General features: G+C 36.5%; 1 protein-coding gene across 3 annotated transcripts; it reads right to left on the reverse strand.

Annotated features, from left to right (window-relative positions):
• Window positions 1-751: 751 nt before the first annotated feature.
• LOC108271575 (immunoglobulin-like and fibronectin type III domain-containing protein 1) lies at window positions 752-19,799 on the reverse strand. 3 transcript variants are annotated; one of them, XM_017479230.3, is made up of 24 exons: window positions 19,693-19,799; window positions 18,262-18,333; window positions 11,485-11,607; window positions 11,121-11,260; window positions 8,681-8,780; window positions 8,485-8,508; window positions 7,623-7,668; window positions 7,294-7,483; window positions 7,013-7,126; window positions 6,727-6,895; window positions 6,308-6,580; window positions 5,575-6,171; window positions 5,291-5,415; window positions 4,881-5,022; window positions 4,483-4,776; window positions 4,094-4,390; window positions 3,668-3,847; window positions 3,388-3,516; window positions 2,987-3,295; window positions 2,810-2,895; window positions 2,429-2,621; window positions 1,948-2,241; window positions 1,260-1,586; window positions 752-1,120 (listed from the first exon to the last, which is right to left on the reverse strand). In XM_017479230.3, the coding sequence occupies exons 2-24, from the start codon at window positions 18,272-18,274 to the stop codon at window positions 1,116-1,118; spliced, it is 4,170 nt and encodes a 1,389-aa protein (XP_017334719.1). In that variant the 5' UTR covers window positions 18,275-18,333; window positions 19,693-19,799; the 3' UTR covers window positions 752-1,115. The 3 variants fall into 3 exon arrangements, with proteins under 3 accessions (XP_017334719.1, XP_017334720.1, XP_017334722.1); XM_017479231.3 differs by lacking the exon at window positions 19,693-19,799 and adding an exon at window positions 18,493-18,527; XM_017479233.3 differs by lacking the exon at window positions 8,485-8,508.
• Window positions 19,800-22,666: the final 2,867 nt, after the last annotated feature.

Genomic DNA, 22,666 nt, shown 5'->3' on the forward strand with positions numbered 1-22,666 from the left:
AGCCAGAGGTTACTTATGTGTGTCTGTTTGTGCTTTTAGTTGGTTCCCCATGACAAGCCAGAGAGAGAGAGAGAGAGAGAGAGAGAGAGAGAGAGAGAGAGAGAGAGAGAGAGAGAGAGAGAGAGAGAGAGAGAGAGAGATAGAGAGATAGAGAGAGATCTGAAGTGTGTGTGTGTGTGTGTGTGTGTGTGTGTGTGTGTGTGTGTGTGTGTGTGTGTGTGTGTGTGTGTTACAACTTATTACAACTACACTGACACCTAAATCTGGGGAAGATAAAGGAAACCGGAGAACCTGGAGGAAACCCACATTGATATGGGGGGTACATGCAAAACTTTGCACAACTCTAAACTCTAAACCTACAAGTTTCATTTTATACTGAGATTAGGGTTAGGCACAGCTAACATTTTATTAATAGCATTAATAATATCATTGGAAGGCTCTCACAAAAATAGATTAGTGTGTGTGTGTTTGTGTCTGTGTGTGTGTGTGTGTGTGTGTGTGAGAGAGAGAGAGAGAGAGAGAGAGGGGGGGGGGGGGGTAAAATAGGTCAGCCCACTGTAGGTTATTGATTTTTATACTGAACATAAGAGGATAATGAATAACATGGATACTCAGTGACCTTGATGCAAAACCACTCCTACAGAGAACCTTGGTGTTTTATCATCTACACAACCTGGATGCAATATGTGGCTCTGTTCTGAATATGTGGATGATCTTGTTTCTAATTCAGATAATTAAATCCTATCACTGATTATTGGCAGCAGTGTATTTTTATTCAGCTTATTATTCATAATAAAACAAAAAGACATGGGCATTCCAGAAAACAAGTCTTCAAGTCTGACAGAGACATTGCCACATATCATTCAAATAACAATTAGTAGATTACTTTATTTTAGGTAATATCAGTTTGACTGAATGTTTATTGTATTGTTGAATATTCCACTACAGCATGCCTGATTTCAGTACTTATAGCACTCAATTTATTCAGACTCATAGAATTTTTTCAAAATAATTTTTCTCCAAAGGAAGGTGTAATATACCACCACTAATATTGAGTACAGCTTGCTTTGATCCAGGTGCTCTAGCTTTTGTTGTCCATGTTGCAACAGATGATTTCATTCTGGTAGACAGAAAAGAAAAAGAGCATAATACTTAGTTTGGTCACTACCTACTCACTCAGCATCTTTGGAAACATAATATTTAATAATGGAAACTTTGTTCTAAATTTATTTCTATTCTGTATCTATCCAGAAGCACACCTCTGACTGTGAGCTTAGTAGAAGTCTCAGCCTGGCCGAGAGGGTTCTCTGCCACAACTTTGTAGTCTCCTGTGTCTTTGGGACCCACCATCAGGATGAGCATGGAGCAGACCCCACATGTGTTGGATATGAGGTAATTGGTATTTGTGTTAAGGCTAACATTGTTGTGATACCAGGTAATGTGAGGGGTGGGATTGCCACTCACAGCACAACTCATATAGCACTCATAGCCCTTCGGGGCTATGTGCAGTTTCAAAGGCACTGTGAATCTGGGGGCTGATTGAAAATTCAAGTTCTTTCGTTCTGTTTGGTTTATTATTAATTTACCTTGGGAGAAGAAAAACAGCATTTAGTACATGACTCTGATTATGTGGAAAGGCACAAAATGCATCTATTCTTGGTCTATGTATTGTTCCTCTGTTTTGATGGTAGGAAACTTCAAGGAGCTAAATGTCTTAACTGCTTTCTGAAAACAAGGTCTGATCTTAAATATGATGTAGTGTCAGAAATTCACTTATTATTATTTATTACTTGTTGTAGTGATTGGTTTGTGAATGGTTTGACATTTTATGGTTGGTGGTTAAAACACGTGATATAACCAGAAGTACTGGTTTTATGATATCATCCATATTATACAGATAAAAGACAGGGTGTGAAATATCTTTTAAAAAATCATGTATGTCCAAACCTTTCTTTTTAACAGCTCCCCATGTTGGAGACTCAGATGGTTCAGACAACCCCATATCATTTTTTGCATATACACGGAAGTAATACTCTCTCCCCTGCACAATAACGGTGGTAAATCTGTGGTTGAAGAGGTGATCTGCTACTGTCCACCAGGTCCGTTTTACAGAGTCTCGTTGCATCACCATGTAGTGGAGTCGGTCATCTCGTTTCTCATCAGGAGATGGAGTCCAGTTGAGAGTTAATGTTCCCTCAACATTCTGCTCTAGTTGCACTGCACCCGGAGGCTTGGGCTCATCTGAAAAATTTTAAACTTAAGCATAAATCTTTGCAAGTAATATGACACCAGGAGTAAGTTTACACATTCAGTCTACAGAGTATAGCTAGAAGCACTTAAAATTTATTTCCACAGAGGCAAAAAGAAAAGAAAAAAATCAATAAAATTGCTGAAGTAGCAATGTAAAATGTATGATTATTTATATTACCAGTGATTCTAATTTCTACACTGAAGGTTTCCTGGCCAACTATATTTTTGACAATGATAGTGTAGATGCCACTGTCTGATCGATCGGATGTTGGAATGAGCAGCTGGGAAACTTTCTCAGAATTAGTAATTGTCACATGTTTAGCCAGAGGCATATTATCCTTCAGCCAAGTGATATCTGGTAAAGGGGAAGCCTGTGAGAAAAATAAGATCAACTGAATAATAGTATTCAATAATGCAACCTTTTTTATGTTACTTTTTAAAAATTGTATATAAACCTTTTAACAGAGATTAAAATGTATAAATAATATATGGTTTCAAGTCACACTTGACCTCTACAGGTATTAAGTGATTATCAGTCACAGTCTTTGATGTATAGTACCTCAAAGCATATAGTGGCCCGGACTGTGTTTCCAGCTTTCACAACCATGAAATTTTTCATCTTGCGATCAGTGAATTTTGGTTTCACTGTAAAAACAAATTAAATGTTACTGTAAATGTCAAATTAAGGTACAGTTTCTAAAGAAAAAATGAAAAGTTGAACAATGTTTACACCTACCAGGTGGAGGCATGGCAATGATGTATTTGTCAATCTCTTGTGGATGTCCCTCTCCTCCTTCATTGGTTGCAATCACTCTTACCCAGTACATGGCCAAGGACTTCAGACCTGTTACAGTGAAAGAGGTCTGGACAATGGCATTCGTATTGCAGCGGCTCCACTCGATTTGGTCTGTAGGTCTGATTTCCACAAAGTATCCTTTCACGTCATCTTCCACTCCTTTCATCACATTTGGTTTAGTCCAAGCCAGGCACAAAGTGTGGTAACTAGAGTCAGTTACTTTGAGATCTTTAACCTTCCCTGGAGGCTCTGTGAGAAAAGTAGTCTAATGACAAGGACACTACAAATATCTCAAAGTTAGTTTGGAAAGTGTAACAAAGTCTGCTGTTGTTTAATCTTACTCTGGGGGTCTCTTGCAAATACACAGTCAGAGGGCCCACTTGGTTCTCCAGGACCACATGTGTTAATTGCAATCACTCTGAATTCATACTCGGCTCCTTCCATCACATCCGTCACTGCATACTTTTTCTCTGAAAATAATACAAATATGTAATCATTTGTTATGCAAGTTATTTGATATGGGTAACATCTGTATCATAATGAAATACTTTAAACAATTAATTGCACATAAGAACAAGCAAATTATGCATATGAACAGAATGACATGTAATGGACAAAAACCTCTAATTGGCTCATCTGGAGGGTTCACTTGACTCCAAAGGTTACTGCCCTTTTTGCGTTTTTCCAGATTATAGCCTATAATACTTCCCCCACCGGCGTTTGTTGGCAGGACCCATGCTAGATTAATGCAGTCCTTGAAAGCACTGACCACCTTTGGAGAAGCAGGCTGACCAGGGAGAGCTGAAAAAACATTAAGCTGTATGAAACAATTACGCATCAACTTAATCTAGGCAGCAACATTTAAAGAGTTGTTGAGAACATAATTTACATTTTCTGCAGATAAGGGAATTTTTTGTTTTTAAACAATGGATACACTAAGTATTCTTAATGAAGAAACACCTTGACTAGCTGAGGAACACAAACCCTTAGTTTGGTTAAGGTTCATAAGGTTCACAAAGCACAAAAAACTCAAGATTAAAAATGTACCTAATGTGCCGGCTGCAATATCATTAGTTTCCATGATGTCACTAATGCCTTCTGAATTCTTGGCTCTTATCCTGTAGCAGTACTTCCTGCCACGGTCAATAGCTGTATCTCTGTAGGCAGGTTGTCCAGGGATGTCTCCAATTTTAGTCCAGGTGTTACGTCCCACCTGCTGACGCTCAAGGATATAGTTGGTCACAGGACAGCCCCCATCATCTTTTGGAGGCCTCCATTTAAATTCAATAGCAGACAATGAACTTTCTACCAGATCTACAGGCCCTTGTGGTGGAGTTGGTTTGTCTAGAAAATATGAAATGTTGAGATCATAAAAAGCTTTTATTATTTTTTAATTGTCTGAACTACGTTATACAAAGTTGGTTAAAACAACATACCAAGAACAACAAGTTTAGATGTAGCCTCCGTGGTGGCAAATTCGTTCTTAAGTTTGATTTTGACTTCTCCACTGTCTTTACGCTGACATTTATTGAGAAGTAGCCGGCTCTGAGTTGAGGAACGCTCAATCCTGACACCAGGGCCTTCCAAAAGCTCCATTTCATCTTTGAACCATTGCACTCTGATTGGTTCCTTTCCTGAGAATGGAAGCTTGAAAATGGCATTTTCACCAGCTCTTATGATGACAGCTTCTGAAAACTTACCCATGGCATCTGCATCTATTTTTGGTGGCTCTAAATATGAATGGAGAGAATTTCACTTCTGTAAGACTATGGTTTTTTATGTGATCTGAATAAAAAGATAAACAACACATGAAAATATTATTTGTTGTTTTTACCTTTAATAATTAACGTGGCCTCTGATTTACGTCCCTCTGCTTCAAATCTATATACCCCTGCATTATCCCCCTGACAATTCTTCATTATTAGTTTGTGAATGGCCCCCTCTTTGGAAATTGTAATCCCATTCATAGATTCCAACTGACCCACAAAACATAAATAAAATAGAGATGCTAAAAGTTTCTGTTGGACATTACTACAAGGAAATATTATATATATATATATATATATATATATATATATATATATATATATATATATATATATATATATATATATATATAAGATAATAAATATTACAATGTCATAACACATAGATTTTGTAATACAAGTCAAAATAGCAGCAGGCATACATAATGTTCATATGTTGCTATGTCTTAATTGAAATTTGTCTGTTATAAAGGTTCACCTTTTGACCATCTTTGTACCAAATTCCAACACAGTCCTTACTGCTGAGTGTGCAAGATAATTCTGCAGTTTCTCCAATATTTGCAGCAGTATCAGACAGTCCACTAACAAAGTGGACTTCTGGTTCTGAATACAGGAACAGATGAAACATTTAATTACTGCTAATATTTACACAGTGGAGATATTAGTTTTCAGATGCTGTGCTATGCACAATTCATTGCTGTTTATTAAGACCAGAGTTTAACACCTCTGTTTATTTTATTTTATTTTATTTTATTTATTTACCTCTGTTAGTGTCAGGGACCAACTGACCAACTCTGGGGTGCTTTTTACACTTAGTGTCTCCAGTTCCATCTCCATCTGTCATGTCTCCACCTGCTCCATCCCCACTTCTACTATTTTTTTGTAGTCCAGTTACTTCAAAACCATCTTTTCCTGATCCATCTTTTCCTGATTCAGCATCTGATATTCCATCTTTTCCTGATCCACCTTTTCCTGATCCATCTTTTCCTGATCCAACATCTGATATTCCATCTTTTCCTGATCCATCTTTTCCTGATCCAACATCTGATAGTCCATCTTTTCCTGATCCATCTTTTCCTGATCCAACATCTGATAGCCCATCTTTTCCTGAACCATCTCCCAGTAGTCCATCTTCCCCCAACCCATCTTTCCCTAATTGACCTCTTCCCTTCCCCTCCTGCCCACTTCCACTTCCCATGATTCCATCTCTTCCAATCCCATCTCCCAGGCTGGATCCACCACTTCCAGCCCCTCTAGATGTTTTAAGTGTTGTGCCCTGCAGCTTCCTGGCCTGCTCTTTACCCAACTTATCAGCATTATCTGTACCTCTTTGGCCTTTCTGGAGGGCATTTGGATCATCTAGGTAAAGAAAGGCATAGTAAATGGAAAATATGGAGAAGAAATTTTTACTTATTTATTTTAAACCCCTGGACATATTTAAAAAAAGAAAAAACAAACAAACAAACAAACAAACAAAAAAACCCAACCAACTCACCTTTCACAGTCAGAGCTGCTTTGGATGACTTGATTCCAGCAATAACTGTGTAGGTACCATTGTCCACTGGTCTACAGTTCTTTACTACTAGTCTGTGAGTAAGCATGTCTTCTGAGACTGTTATGTTGTATTTATCCCCTGGCTCAATGGATGCATCATTAGCATACCAGGTAATTCTTGACACAGGATCAGATAATACACAATCAAATGTAGCATCTTTTCCTTTGACCACCGTGACATCCTTCAGAATGCTATCAAATTCCACATCAGCAACTGAGGAAAGAAATTAGTGAACTAAGTTGGCTATGCTGCTTCAGTCCAAACTCTAGAGCCATTCTACACTCCACAGATTTCTAAAATAAGTAGATTGAAAATAGATGCCTTAACATCTTTAACACAGATATACATTTTAATCTTACTATCCAATTCAGTTGAAAACATGTTTGCCTCTTCAACATTCACTTGATATAGGCCTGAATCTTCTGGGCCAACATTATTAATGGTAAATGTGTATTTATCACCAACTTTCTTCAGATTGTGTTTGAAGGAATCATCAGTGCCATCACCATAGTCAAGTGTTTCACCATTCTGCAAAGAATAAATAAGTTGAATTAGATACTGTACACCTAAACAAAGTGATTTCATGTGGCTTATACATAAGCATCTACAGAAAACATCACTGCAGTTAAGAAACTTGTGGCTAACCTTGTAAAGATAAATTTTGCTTTTGGGATTCTTGAGCTTCATGTCAAGTTCAAATTCAGCTTTTCCATTTGGTTTGACCTCTATTTGTTTCATATTTTCAACCTTTTCAACATACTGTGAAAAATGAAGGACAATTAAAGTAGATAAAGTACAGTATGCAAGCTTTGCAATTAAAAACAATCTAGGTCAATGGAAAATTAAGAAATATTGACAATAATACAGTGACCAGGGTAAACACTTAAAATCCATCTTTGACTGCAACAGTCTGAAAGTGTTGATACCTTCTCCTGTTTTTCCTCTCTCTCCTTCTTCATCTGGTTAAGTCTTTTCAGCATCCATCGGTAATCGGTGATTCCAAACTCTTGACAAACGCGCTCATAGTCTTTCTTCTGAGCACTCAATAACACCTCCCAAAACTTTGGGTCAACCTCTCCTTCTTTCTTGGGTTTTGCTTTAACCTTTTTTACAACTCTATGTAAAAAGTAATGAAAAGTAAAACATTTCACAACAATATTTTGAAAGAGTTTCGCTATCCAGACAAATTATTTGTAAAAATGGATAACATGAAACTAAAAATAAAAAAGCAAATTATTTCGTTATGATACTTTACGTAGTTTTCTTCAGCATTTTTCTGAAGTCTTCAGGTTCATTTTGATCTGAAATAAATAAATAAATAAACAAACAAATAAATAAATAAACAAATAAATAAGCACATATCTGTTTGACTCATCCGACTAACCATCTAATTTCTAGTCTGAATACTATTACCATTATCTTTTAATTCATTTTAAACTTAAAAGCAATTTACTAATACCGCATTGTGTATTTGGCAGGTTAAACATGATGCCATGTAACTTTTGTCATCTTCAGTTCAGTTCTTGTTTAATTTCTTCTCATCTTGAGTTTAAACTCTTGAGTGCAACTCGCTCCTTCCAGATTTGGCCCTGTACTATATATCTGACTCATATCTGACTAAGTGATCTCCTCAAGTTCTCCCACACCCACCCCATTGTTTCCTTTCCTTCTCTCCATTGACTTCCTGTAGATGCCCACATCAAATAAAAATCCAAAGCCAAAAATGACCAGAACTCACATACATTAAGGCACTTATCACACCCTGCTCTGCACCATGCTCCCTTCAAGGCTCTAGCATGGCTTGACTGGACCCATCATCCGTCAAGAATCTTTTCTCTCCTGGTACTGAGGTTGTGGAATGAACTTCCCCCAGGTCTCTGAACACTGGCTGACTTCAAATAAAAACTAAAGACCTACCTCTTGAATTGACATGTCTATTGAAAGAATCCCATGTTTCATTTATGGAAGAAAACTGTGGTAGCACTTTGTAACAGTCAGCGTTGAAGTTGTATCTTTATGTTTTTAGTGCACTACATTTGTCTTGTTAACACCAAGAGAGAGAAAAAACTTTTAATCTCTAAACAACATCAGATTTACTCTGGTATTCTTAAACATACCTGGCCTATTTTTCCTGAATCCAGCTGAAAAAGAGAATGGTCACTCATGATGATGATGATTATGAGGAGGATGATGATGATGATGATGATGGTTATTGTTATTATTATTGATGATTACAGATTACTATTATTATGCTGATGATGATTATGATTTTTATTATTATTATTTTATCTATGAATGTAAATTATGTCTTACCTTCGATAACCTTAAGACTAGCTGTACAAACAGCTCTTCCAAATGAGTTTGTAGCAAAACATTTGTATGTATCTGCTTGGTCAGCTGTTACATTTAATATCTGTCATGAAACATAAACATAAACAATATATTTGAGAAAGAATATATTTACTGAGAAAGAATATATTTTGCAGGACTTGTCACTTAAAATAATTTACTTACTGATTTAAACTTGTCTCACAGCTTTATTTTCATTTTTCTCATGCTCACAGTCATCTCTCAGTGTTAAGACGGACATATGTTGTCAGTGTTATAAGAGATGGCCGTCATGTCATATTCTCAAACTATTGTTTGCATATTTTAAACCCACACAGTACCAAACAGCACCTGGGGCTGGGCCTTATGTATGATTAATAATTAGCAGTATGACATTTTCTTTATTGGCTGTTTAAATTATATCATGTTACAGGTCAACTTTTATCTTGAGAAATGTGACATGCACAGATGTCTGTTTTGTTTGGCTGCTATGCTTCCTACCCTGTCCGGGCTTTAAGCACAAGGAAATTACATTGCTGCAGCATTTGTTTGACCACAATTGGTGAATGGAATTTTGTGCATTGATTCTTGTACTTTGAAAGGTGAAGTATGCAATTATAGTTTAGTATCTCACATGGTTTTGGAGGATTTTAGGCAACAACAGTGTATTAATTCAGTAATGTCTGAGAGAATTTGGTTATTCATAACTCACTAAAGGTACTGGCACAGCATCACAGTGGAGATGGATGAGTGTGGACTGTTTCACTACTTACTGCCAAATATTAGCATTAACAAGCACTTTAAATTCAAAACAAGTGCACCATCACTATGCTTGACATTGTTTATATGTTGTACTTGATTTTTTGCCACCTGCACATTGTTTGTCCAAAGGCTAAAAATTGGGCCACTCATGTAACCCAGTTAGGTTCAAATGAAGAGTGTTGAAACTCAAGCAGCAGGCATGTGATGGACAGTCTTAGACTGACTACACTAAACTAGCTTTGGGAAAGTGGAATGGCACTTTACTCGCAGGGAATGAGCCTGAGTTAGTATTTGTGATGGAAAGGAGAAAGCCTATGATCATGTGTCATTTGTTGTGGGAGGTACTGCAAGAGGATGGAGTATTTGGGTCTACTTTGTGTGATTTTGTCTACTTTGTGTGAAGAGCACAGTGAAAGTTCCATCCATTAATCCATTTTCTACACTGCTTATCCTTCTGGGTTGTGGGGAGTCTGGAGCCTATCCCAGGGAGCTTGGGGCACAAGGCGTGGTACCAATCCATTGCAGGGCACAATCACATGCACACTCATACACTATGGACATTACCCGGAGGAAACCTTCCCATGCAAACTCCGCGCACACAGGGTTATGGTGGGAATCGAACCTCCAACCCTGGAGGTGTGAGGCAAACATGCTAGCCACTAAGTCACCATGTGCCCCACAGTGAGAGTTGTGCCTGCATTTTAAGTCAAAATTGTTTAAGGTGGGTGTTGGCCCCCCTCAAGAGTGTGTCTTGGCTTCATGCTTTTTTGTGGTTTTCATGAACAAGATATCAAGATGTAGCCAAGTTTGGAGAGGGGTCCAGTACAGAGGGCTAGAAGTAGCATCCTTGTTATTTGCACATGATGTTCTGTTGGCACATCTGAACTGGACCTCTGACACACTCGTTTTTCTGCTGATTGCAAAGCGCTGGGATGAAAATCAGCACATTTGGACCTGAGTCCATGGTTCTCAAGAAAAGAGTGGGATGCTTCCTTCACATGGGAAGACACCTGACGGAAGACTCATTTGAAAATTCAGTTCACCCTATACTATATTTGAAGACAAATCCATATCGTTTAGTCTAAAAGAGAGAACAGGAGATGGTCAGGCAATCAACAAACAGCACAAATGATGCAGGAAAACCAGGAGGCAACTGGGATCACAACCAGAATAACAATCATGGAATCAAAGGCTTGATAAGTTCAGATGTGTGCACACTGATCATCATTCTGCAACAAGTGTAGTGTGAGAGTCTTTTTTTGTGTTTGTGTGAACTCCCTGCCCTCAATACAAGTAGCATGCACACTGAAAGTGATCAGTCCATTCTGCATTCAGTACATTGTGAGCAGATGCACGGACACATACATGGGGGAATGTCTGGGGAAATTTTCTGATTGAAATTAAGTCCATCACAAGCGCAATCAGCAAATCCAACCAGTGACAAAACAATAAGAAACAAACATAAAATATAAGACATATAAGAGTTGAAAATGAATTTAAAACCGGTAATGTCCGAGATGGATAGACTCCAGGTTCACCATGACCCTGACCAGGGTAAAGTGGTTACTGAAGTGAATGAATGAATAATATTTTAATATTATAATATAATAATATTATATATAATATATAATATATAATATAATAATATAAAATAATATTTTACCTGCAATATGTATTCCCCAGCCTTTTCATCATATCTTGTATTGTATTTTTCTGGATCAGAGAGATCTCCTTTATTACGTGCCCATGTGATGGTGGGTTTTGGCTCTCCTGACACCACTGCTTTGAAAGTTGCCAATTTACCTGCAATCAGTACAAATTAGATCAAAGTAGTGCACCATCAACGCACAAGATATGAGTATCAAAATTTTGGCACCCACAACCCTAAAAAATCCTCTTAATAGACTAAATATAAATAAATGTATTCAGTGGCATAAAACAAACCTGACTAATAATTGCAAAACATTTAATGTGTATTAAGTTATCATAAATCGGGCCTTTTTTGCTTCATATCGTGGCATGAATACCTTCCTGAATGTTTACAGCCATGGGTTTTCTCATGAAATCTGGGGTGCTTTTTCCAGGTGGAATTTGTTCTACATATTGTGTGATTATAACACCAGGTACTCTGGATCTTCTCTTGATTTCCACTGTTAACATCACAAAAGATACATTTTTGAATTCAATAGGAATTAGCATGACATATGCACAAGTCATCTGTGTTATAATAAAAAACAAACAAACAAACAAAAAAACATCAATTTTATCATTTTAAAATAGCCCGTCACCCACAAAAGGGCAGTGAATTGCTACAGTCGTGGGTAAATCACACCCACATGAGTACATTTAATTGCTATTAACTGCTAGTAACTAATAGCTAGTAAACGACTTGCTAGTAACGAATATATCAATATACAAATATGTTAATACCTACATTATAACAGATTCAACAGATGAATATAATCGTAGTTACATCAAGTACTCTAACTGTATTCCTGCACAGTTAACTGTTCTTACATAGCTCCGACATGGCTAGATGATTCTAAACTGGTTTTAACTAGGTAAATGAACAGAGAAGGGGAAAAGGGAGAGCGGTGCTTTCAAAATGCTTAACAAGAATTTTTATTTTTTTCTCTACTTGGTCCACAGGGCAAGTAATTTTAACTGGAAAGTGTGGAATGGTGTGCACATGAATATAGATACCGATATAAAAGCTAGAACCATAACCAATATTGATTTGCTGGAGGCCACTGTTAACAGTATGAATAATACTTTTTATGTTGTGACATGCCTGTTTCTTGGGAAAGAAAATGTTGTGAGGAAAATTCATTGCACCTCTGTTGAGTTTTGATGTAAAAGATTTATGAATTCACTTTTGCATGTTTTGATGAATGCTAGAGACTAGGACAGTACCCCTCCCCACCAGCAGAGGTCTTGCTATCCTATCCTGTGGTCTATACTGACCACTGACCTCAAATTCCTGCTTTCTTCTGCATTATATTTACCACAGTTCCTGCATTTCCTGTTTTTAATTCACTACAGTTGTAATTACTGTATTGTATAGTCTGTTTATGCAAGCGATACATAACAGTGAAGGTAAGATAATACCTATTAACAGAAATTAACATCCAAATTAATGTTAGCCTGCACAGTTCACTGCAAAATAGCTTGTGCTAATGGCGTGTCTTTATTTGAAACTGTCTGAAAATGACACATAAAATTATTACATGTGATTTTCTTTGACAATGTATCATGTCCGACTTTTGTCTTTTTTATCACAATCACCCATATACTATAAAGGTAAGTATTGCTAATGCATGTTATCCATCTTATCAGAATGTAAAAGCATGTTTAAATTATTATGATCATTATTATGTTTATTTATTTATTTATTTATTTGTTTGTTTATTTATTATTATTATTATTATTATTATTATTTTATTTTATTTTTTACAATTTTCTAATTAGGTGTTTGTTATTATCCATTGCCTTTCCTTTTCACACATTGGGCTGTGTGGTTTGAATAATGTTGCAATGGCACTACACATTCTGCCAGTCTTGTGTGGTTTTGGTTTAGATAGCTGTTCTGGTGTTCTGGTGTGAAATGTATGGGTGGAACTGGATGCAAAAAAGATTTGCTAACCATCTCCTGAGATCACTCTGAGCAGAAAAGCTGTGGAACTTAACTATGCTTTCACAAAGGCAGTGTTTAGACACTGTGTTTAGATTGAATTGAACCCTAATACATTTTACTCTACGGTGAGGTTTGTTTGTGTATTGTTAATAGCTCCTAAACAACCTCCTGAGTTCAGGGATGTATTCCACAAAGTTGGCTAATAAATTATATTTGAAATAGCCTCACTTGACCTAGTAACAAGTCAATCCGGCCTCACTGAGTTCAATCAATGAGGTTCAGGAATTGGCCTAACGAGGTTCATGCACGAGCACACTATATACAGTGCTGTGATTTCTTCTGTTTTTGTGTATATCTCATACTAAATTGTTTCAGAAATTAAAACCAAATTTAAGATAAAACAAACACAACACACAGAGTTTTAAAATTATAATGCTATTTATTGAAGCAAAAAAGTTATCCAATACCAACTGGGCCTGTGTGAAAATGCATTTGTCCCCATAGTTCCTAATTCAGATGGATTAGACTCAACCAGGCCTGATTATTGCAAACCCTGTTCAATCAAATCAACACTTAAGTAGAACTTTTTCAACAGCATGAACTTGGTTAAAAGGTCTTACCCAGTAACACACTATGCCAAAATTGAAAGAGTCATTATCTCCAAATGAAAAAAATTGGCACAGTAGTGAACCTTCCCAGAAGTGACCGACCTTCCAAAATTTCTCCAAGAGCACAGCAATGACTCATCCAGCAATTCACAAAAGAGCCAAGGACAACATCAAAGGAACTACAGGCCTCTCCTGTATCAATAAAGGTCACTCTTCATGACTCCACTATCAGAAAGACACTGGCCAAAAATGGCATCCATTGAAGCGTGGTGAGGTGAAAACCACTGCTAACCTAGAAGAACATTAAGGCTCATCTGAATTTTGCCAAAACACACCTTGATGATTCTCAAACCTTTTGGGAGAATGTTCTGTGGACTGATGAATCAAAAGTGGAACTGTTTGGAAGACATGGAAAACCGGGGTCTCTACCAGAAAATCCTAAAGGAGAATGTCTGGTCTTTAGTAAATTGAAACTCAAGTGCAACTGGATTATGGAGCAAGACAATGATCAAAAGCATAGGAGTAAATCCTAGTCCTAGCAGTGAAATGCTGATCTCCAGTTATCAGAATTGTTTGGTTGCAGTTATTGCTGCTAAAGGTGGCGCAACCAAATTTTAAGTTTTAGTGGGCGAATAGATTTTCACATTGGTGATAGGTATTACATAACTATATTTGCTGCAATAAAAAATAAAAATAAAAACTGTATTGTGTTTACTCAGGTTGCCTTTGTTTAATGTTGTATTTCATTTGAAGATCTAAAACTATTTAGTACGAGATATACACAAAAACAGAAGAAATCAGGATACTTTTTCACAGCACTCTATAAAGAGCCCTCTCAGTGGAGAGAAACAATATGGCAGCGGAAGAGAGCCGCTTTTTCACTCCAGCTAAACAAAAGACACAATGAAATTATACAACGAGCATAAAAACATTACTGCAAATAAAAGCAACACCTCAGCAATTAACAAAGCTTGTGAAACAGCAATGCAGAACATACTGTACGACAGAATAAATATGTAAGAACATGTAATTCAAACAATAACTAAATGATATGAAATACAATATAAATAGGTTCTATAGTCAAAATTAACATGCTTACAAACTTGATCTCATCTACTTGAAGTACAAATAGTGGACTAGAAAATAGTCACATAACTGAGGATTTTTTTTAAAAATTGGACTTATTTAAGGCCAGATTTCATTTATTGTTACTTGTTCATATCATTTTAGAAATGTTTAGATTTTATACTGTCTATGCTTTCACTGCATTGAAAGACAAAAATCATTACATTTACTTGATGTAAATTTGTACATTTGTGTATAAATTGAGTTGTAGCCAACGTGATTAGATCATATATTTTCAAATCTTTGGAATAAAACCACTCACTCAAGCTCAAGTTATTACTATTACTATTACTATTAAGTTATAACTATGTTAATTGACTCTCTTTACATAATTTAAAGGAGTTGATTAGATGTTTGTTTCGATTAATTTTACTATAAGCAATGAAATCACATTTTGATGAGAAACTAAATATGTTTATGTAAATAATACATTATATTCAAGCACTAGCAAGAGTGCGGTTATATCGGTTATATATTTTGGCACGGATGTGATAAGGCACAAACCTGGAGGGCGAGTGCCATAGCTAATCACAGCCTAGCTGATATTCATTATAGCTGCACTCTTGCTTATGCGATATTACTTTTATACAACAGTTTATGTACAAGAAATTTATATTGATTAACTGACATATTGGACACAATATGGCCAAATGTTCTGTTTATTTTTGCACCTCTAGCAGAAACAGATCTCAAAGAAGGCACACTCACTTTATAGTTGTCAGTAAGCTTGCTGGCTCACATTGATTTGTACATTCATGTTAAGGGTGTTTCCTGTAAAATTGGCGTCACTTCTTCCTTTTCATCTTTATCTGATGAGCTGTCATATGTTAAGCTATATACATTAAAGGTATATTTTGCCATGTCTGATGTTTCTAACAGTACTGTAGTACTAGTAGAAGTACAGTGCCTTGTGAAAGTATTCACCCCCCTTGGCATTTTTCCTATTTTGTTGCCGTACAATCTGGAATTAAAATGGATTTTTGGGGGGTTTGTATCATTTGATTTACACAAAATGCCTACCACTTTGAAGATACAAAGTATTTTGTATAGTGAAACAAACAAGAAATAAGACAAAAAAACTGAAAACTTGAACGTGCATAACTATTCACCCCCCAAAGTCAATACTTTGTAGCGTCACCTTTTGCAGCAATTACAGCTCTCTATAAGCTTGGCACATCTACCCACTGGGATTTTTGCCCATTCTTCAAGTCAAAACTGCTCCAGCTCCTTCAAGTTGGATGGGTTCCGCTGGTGTAGTTTCCCCTTTAACCACTTGAGCATTGCTTTAGCAGCATGCTTAGGGTCATTGTCCTGCTGGAATATGAACCTCCATCCCAGTCTCAAATCTCTGGAAGACTGAAACAGGTTTCCCTCAAGAATTTCCCTGTATTTAGTGCCTTTCATCATTCTTTCAATTCCGACCAGTTTCCCAGTCCCTGCTGATGAAAATCATCCCTACAGCACGATGCTGCAGCCATCATGTTTCACTGTGGGGATGGTGTTCTCAGAGTGATGAGAGGTGTTGGGTTTGCGCCAGACATACTGTGGCATTTTCCTTTATGGCCAAAAAGCTCAATTTTAGTCTCATCTGACCCGAGTACCTTCTTCTATATGTTTGTGGAGTCTCCCACATGCCTTTGGCAAATAGCAAACTTGTTCGTTTATTTTTTTTCTTTAAGCAGTGGCTTTATTCTGGCCCATGCTTCCTAAAGCCCAGCTCTGGAGTGTATGACTTAAAGTGGTCCTATGGACAGATACTCCAATCTCCACTGTGGAGCTTTGCAGCTCATTCAGGGTTATTTTTGTTCTCTTTGTTGCCTTTCTGATTAATGCCCTCCTTGCCTGGTCCGTGAGTTTTGGTGGCAGGTTTTCTGTGGTGCCATATTCTTTCCATTTTTTAATAATGGATTTAATGGTGCTCCACAGGATGTTCAAAGTTCCGGATATTTTTTATAACCCAACCCTGATCTGTACTTCTACACAACTTTGTCCCTGACCTGTTTGCAGAGCTCCTTGGTCTTCATTGTTCCGCTTGCTTGGTGGTGCCCCTTGCTCAGTGGTGTTGCAAACTCTGGCCTTTCAGAACAGGTGTATATATACTGAGATCATTTGACCCTTAGACTGCACACACCTGGACTTTATTGAACTAATTATGTGACTTCTGAAGGTAATTGGTTGCATTGGTTGAATTTTTTAAAACAAGTTTTTTTTTTTTTTCATTTCACTTCACCAAGTTGGTCTATTTTGTGTATGTCTGTTACATGAAATCCAAATAAAGATCCATTTAAATTACAGGTTGTAATGCAACAAAATAGGAAAAATGCCAAGGGGTGTGAATACTTTTGCAAGGCACTGTGGTGGAACTTTACATGACGAACACAGAGGAGTGGATTGATATGCACAGTGAAATGCCCCAGTGCGGTTATAGGAAATATAACTACTCTTAGAATGCTGCTCGACCAATCAAATTAGTGCACCAGAACTGACTGTTGAATAATTTCTGTTAAATCTGACTGACCAAATTTTCATTTTTTTCAGTGTGCACTAGGGTGGAGTAATTGTTCCCGACGGGACTAGACGAGTGCACAAGGGTTGGCCAATAGAATTCATCAAGTTAAACCAAGCTTCAGAACTAACTTAACATGGTGCATTTTTGCATAGTAATTCATCAAGGCTTACGATTAGCTTCGTCTGTGGAACCGAAAATGATGGAAATTAGCCAGGCTTGTTGAAATAAGCCTGACTTATCGAGTTAGCTCACTTTGTAGAATACCTCCCAGGATGTTAAACTTATTTGTCAATTCTTTTGGCAAACATTTTTTATCACAGTCTCTCAATTAGAATAAAAATCTATTTCAGAAACCAATAGAGATATATTCACTTTTTTGTTTGATATATGTAGGAAGGGTTTAATACATGACTGATAAAGCTTTTAATAGCATTTTAGAGATCACAGGCTTTGGGGGAAAGGACAATACAAGCTATTTTTCTGATTTTGACAGTTTAGCTACAACAGTAGTAAAAGCATTCACCCAAAAACTAAACGATTAGAAGAATGCTTTTAATGGTTGAAGAAAACAAAATCTGTTCATATTGTTAATACCCAATGAAATTGAAAATAGATATTCAAATAGTAGTTACATTGGTCCACAGCCAAGGATCCCAATTTCCCCCCGATCCTTATTTCTGACCTTCATTATTATACTGAGTGCTGAAAATTATAGATTGCAGTAGGTTACAAGTTCACAATGCTGGCCTTGGAGTATTTCCTGCTCCTATACACCTGATTCAACTAATCATCGTTTCTGAGTCAAAGTGCTTGTCCTATAGCAGGAAAACACTCAAATGTGCAGGACAGGAGATACTTCTGGACCAGTTTTGGTAAGCTGTGCTGTAGGTTACATAATGCTAACAAAAAAAAAAAAAAAATGACTTACCTCCCGCAGACATCTTGAAAATCGTATTGCGCTTTTTTAATTGTTATTTCTCAGTTTTAAGTTGGCTTGGCTCTGAAAAAAAAATTAAAAAAGGTAATTACTGTAGATCACTAAAATATACCATAGTAATAATGAATATCTCCTGGCATATTTACACATTTACTTAAACCATCATCCAAAATAATTTTTCCCCCCTAATATTTGCTTCATGAAGTAATATTGTATTCTAACAACTGCAAATCCAGTAGGATCTTCAGTGACTCTGAGTACCAAAGAGGCTTGTGTGATGATGGCAGGGTAACAGAGAACCTTATATAGCTAAAGACCACAAGGACATGGTGATCTAACCCCTGTTATTCATGTAATAAAACCAGGCCATATTTCTTCTACAGGAATCTGATGTTGAAATACTTTTATAAATCATGAGCTAATCTAGCTGTCATCAAAATGTTAATATTTTAAATTATTACATTTCTTTTGATTATTTTAAAATTCTTTGCCAATTGTTTTTAAAAGCTTCACTGGGAAATTTTATTGCATGATTTGTGTTACAGCACCTATCTACTTGTAGAAAAGAACTCACTTTTAGGCTATGACCTCCAAAACAATTAATCAATAAAGATATATTAAGATTTTGATTTCATTTATGCTACATGTGCTGTAATATGAAACAGATGATGAAGCTTTTAATGGCATTCTACAGTTATGAGATCCTTCTCGATGCATCAGCGGCTATTTAGGCTCTGCTTTTGATAGGTCACATACCTAATAAAACTATGAGAGATATGCTGGCAGGCATAACAGCTCTGCTAAAGAAGCAATAAATAAAAATACAAATAAACAAACAAATAATTAAATAGAGACAAAAGATTATACTGAGACCCTTGTTCATCACTGAAAGCCTTTTTTGATTCCTTGCTGTATTTTATAAGAAAATTGTTCTATTGACTGAATGAACCCAAATCAACTCATGCAGACTGTGGACATGCAGTGATTTCATTCATGAGAATTGCACCTCAACAATATGCTTTTTAGTTCTTGATATAAATAGCCAGATCAAAAATTAGTACACAGAATACACATGATCACTGATGATCTCCGTGTGCTCTTTGTTCAATTCACTCAAGTCTGACTCCAGTCAATTAAAAACAAGAATTATTTGGGAAATTATTTAGTTTTGATACTAAACATACATCAGCACTCTGAATCAATTATTTCCCTTTGCTGTATGTCTGAAGTTTCTCCTGATGTAGGTTAAGTATCCTGATTCATTTTTCCATTCATCATCCATTCATTTTCAAATATGCATAACAACCCATTTTATGAAATGTATGAAAGATAAATGAGTGAAATTTTTAACCAAACAATGTGGTTAGGTCATCTGGGAAGTTTCCTAGATGCATAGTTGTACATGAGAACCGTAGAGCTTACCTTGAAATCCTTGTACTGCCGTTCTGACTCCTGGATTTTAGTGCAATTGCTCTTTTTACAGCAGTAAAAATATTGGTAGACTGAAGGAGCAACCCCATAAGTCGGTCAGCTGTCATGGGTGTTTACGGCTTTTATTTGGGTGAGGCTGACGTTAAGGAGGAGGTCTTGCACATGGTCTGTTCATATTTCATAATAAAGAATGAGATCAAAATTCAAGATGTGATGATGATTTTTGCCCTTTTCCCACTTTAAAGAGAACATAGTCACATCCTGTTATGTTGAAATTATACACACTACCAGGTAGAAATTTGGACATATTAGATTTAATATATATTTTTCATTGTATTAAAGACATTTTGATAAGAGGTTATGAAGACAATGTGAACAGTATCTACATGTATTTACGAGTTAATGATTAGTTGTGTATTTGATATATGTTTAGTTTCTTGGTAACTGCATAACTCAGTATGTGTTATTTTATAATGTTAATGTCTTCATTATTATACTAAAATAGTGGAAATAGTGAAAATGCAGAAATTGCAGAAATATGAGCAGCTGTGTCTAAACTTGGTCGTGTAGAAGTTTACCATCCACTCAAAATCTCACTCAACATAAGGGTATCTGAAACACACAGCGAACAATTCACTAAATGTTTCACTAAAAGATTAACTGTTGACAACCAGCAAATACAGGGATACTGTACATCCCAAAGAGGTGTGAGTGACTCCCACAAAGAAAGCAGGAGCGATAGGTTCAGCATTTCTCAGCTGCAGTAAAGTATGTTATCTGCACTATTTATGAATTCCATTAATGTCCATTGTCTGGGGGAGGTGCAACATCAGGACATATTTACAAAATTTACAACTTTACAAAGTTTGTAACAACTTTTGTAAATGAACAACTTTTCTGGATGATCAAAAATACTGCAGTTTCACCAGAAGTAAGATGCCTGAAGAATAAGGAGACCAAGAGCCAGGGTACGATCATGGATTTTATACTAATGTGTACATACCCAAGGCTGATAAGAGAAAAACAGAAGCGAAAACATAATCAAGGATAGAAACATGTTGACCCCAAAACAGAACAAAGGACAGACACATGTATCATGATTAAGCAAAAATCACATTGAATTATCGATATTGATTATATCACTATCTAGATATTGATTTTAAACCATTGTACACATTGTCATTTTTCACTATAGCTCATATAAGAGAGAAAAGTGTCTTCATTCAGCATGACTGAGAACATATTGCTGTTTTGTTGTCCCAATGAATATTTTTGCATCAGCCTTTGTATAAGCTTAGGCTTTGTCACAAAGTGGTGTTTTAACATTTTTAAATGAGTAGATACTTTTGGTCTTAGTATCAGTCCTATCACACATCTCCAGTGTCAGCAAGCATCCTATAACACCACATTATGGCCATCTCAGTTAAGCGTCTAGTAGTTACGTGTCAAGTGTGCGTTTTTATTGCACAGTCCAAAATATCCTCTTAATAAATATCAGCCCAAATGTCAATCATCTTCTGCAGGGCCATAATTTTGCAAATATAATATGTAATATCAGTAGCCCAAAATTCCATTCAAAACATGATTTTAAACATACACTCATAGGACACTTTAATAAGAACACATGTATATCTGCTTAGCCGTTGGAAGCCATTGAGACTAAACTCAATAAAAAGCTCCACAGGTCTTTACTGTTAGTATTATGAGGTCTATAACCTCATCTCTGTGTCATGTATTCACACACTGTATCCAATTTCTGACTGTTGTGATTCCAATTGCACTGGATAAGATGTCCCATTTACAGCATAGTAACGTCATGTAATATGATCGATTGTGGTCCATGTTTGTTAGACAACTAAAGGATCTGAAACAACACCTTTAGGTGTGAGGATTTTTCCACTTACACACAGGGAGTGTGTGATATAAAACACATAAAAGCAATAACTGGAATCTGCATATAAATGTTGAATGTTGAAATTATATCAAATCTTACTTTGTAAAGTAATGCTAATGGGCTGTTTTGGCATTTCTCCTGTAACAGGGTTGTATTTCACATCAACAGGTGTTACCCTGACAGCTTTCTCTTAAAACCTCAGCATCCTCTGTGCCCTATTTGTGAAAACCCCCTTTCAGCATGGCAGGGCAAACAAAAATATAATTATCACAAGAAGTACTGGGCAGTGGAGTAAAGTATCATGTCTGATGTTTATTTGACATTTGACTACTCCAGCCAGCTGCAGTATAAATAATGAAACTGCTCACACTCGTAATCTATTCTAGACTCTTTAGTAAAATGCATAGTTCTAAATTGTTCAGTTCAGTGTCAGTATGTTCATTATCCCTAATAGCTATACACATACAGTACATGTGTTTTATTTTGAGTAATTCATGAAAAAAATGGGCAAAAATGCTTATACATGATTTAAAATGGAAATATTGGATGGTATGCGTATTCTGGTGTTCATGTTAAATGTTATACAGACCCCCAGAAGTAGAATAAATTGAGATCATTCTGAAATGGTCTCCTCAGTGCATGAGGAGATGAACAGGATAATTTTCACAGCACTATAATCAGGTAAGGACATATGCAGATTTTAATACCTACCACCTAGAGAACACACTTCTAAGCTCTTTAGCTTATAGCCTGTAGATTTCTGCAATGATAAGGATAATTGCTAATATACTATGTTGTGTATGGTCAAAAATATGTGGACACCTGACCTTTGCATCCATATGTGGGTCTACCTACAGTACGCTGTTGCCACAAAGTTGGAAGCACACAAATGTGTAGAATGTCTTTGTATGCTTTAACTGTAACATTTCCCTGGAACTAACTTTGGTGCCCAAAACCTGTTCCAACATGACAATGTCCCTGTGCACAAAATGTAGTGCATAAAGACATGGATTGTCAAGGTTGGAGCGGAAGTGGCCTGCAAAGAGCCTTGACCTCATCCCCACTGAACAC

This window comes from Ictalurus punctatus, chromosome 11, assembly GCF_001660625.3.
Source record: "Ictalurus punctatus breed USDA103 chromosome 11, Coco_2.0, whole genome shotgun sequence".
NCBI classification, from domain to species: Eukaryota; Metazoa; Chordata; class Actinopteri; order Siluriformes; family Ictaluridae; genus Ictalurus; species Ictalurus punctatus.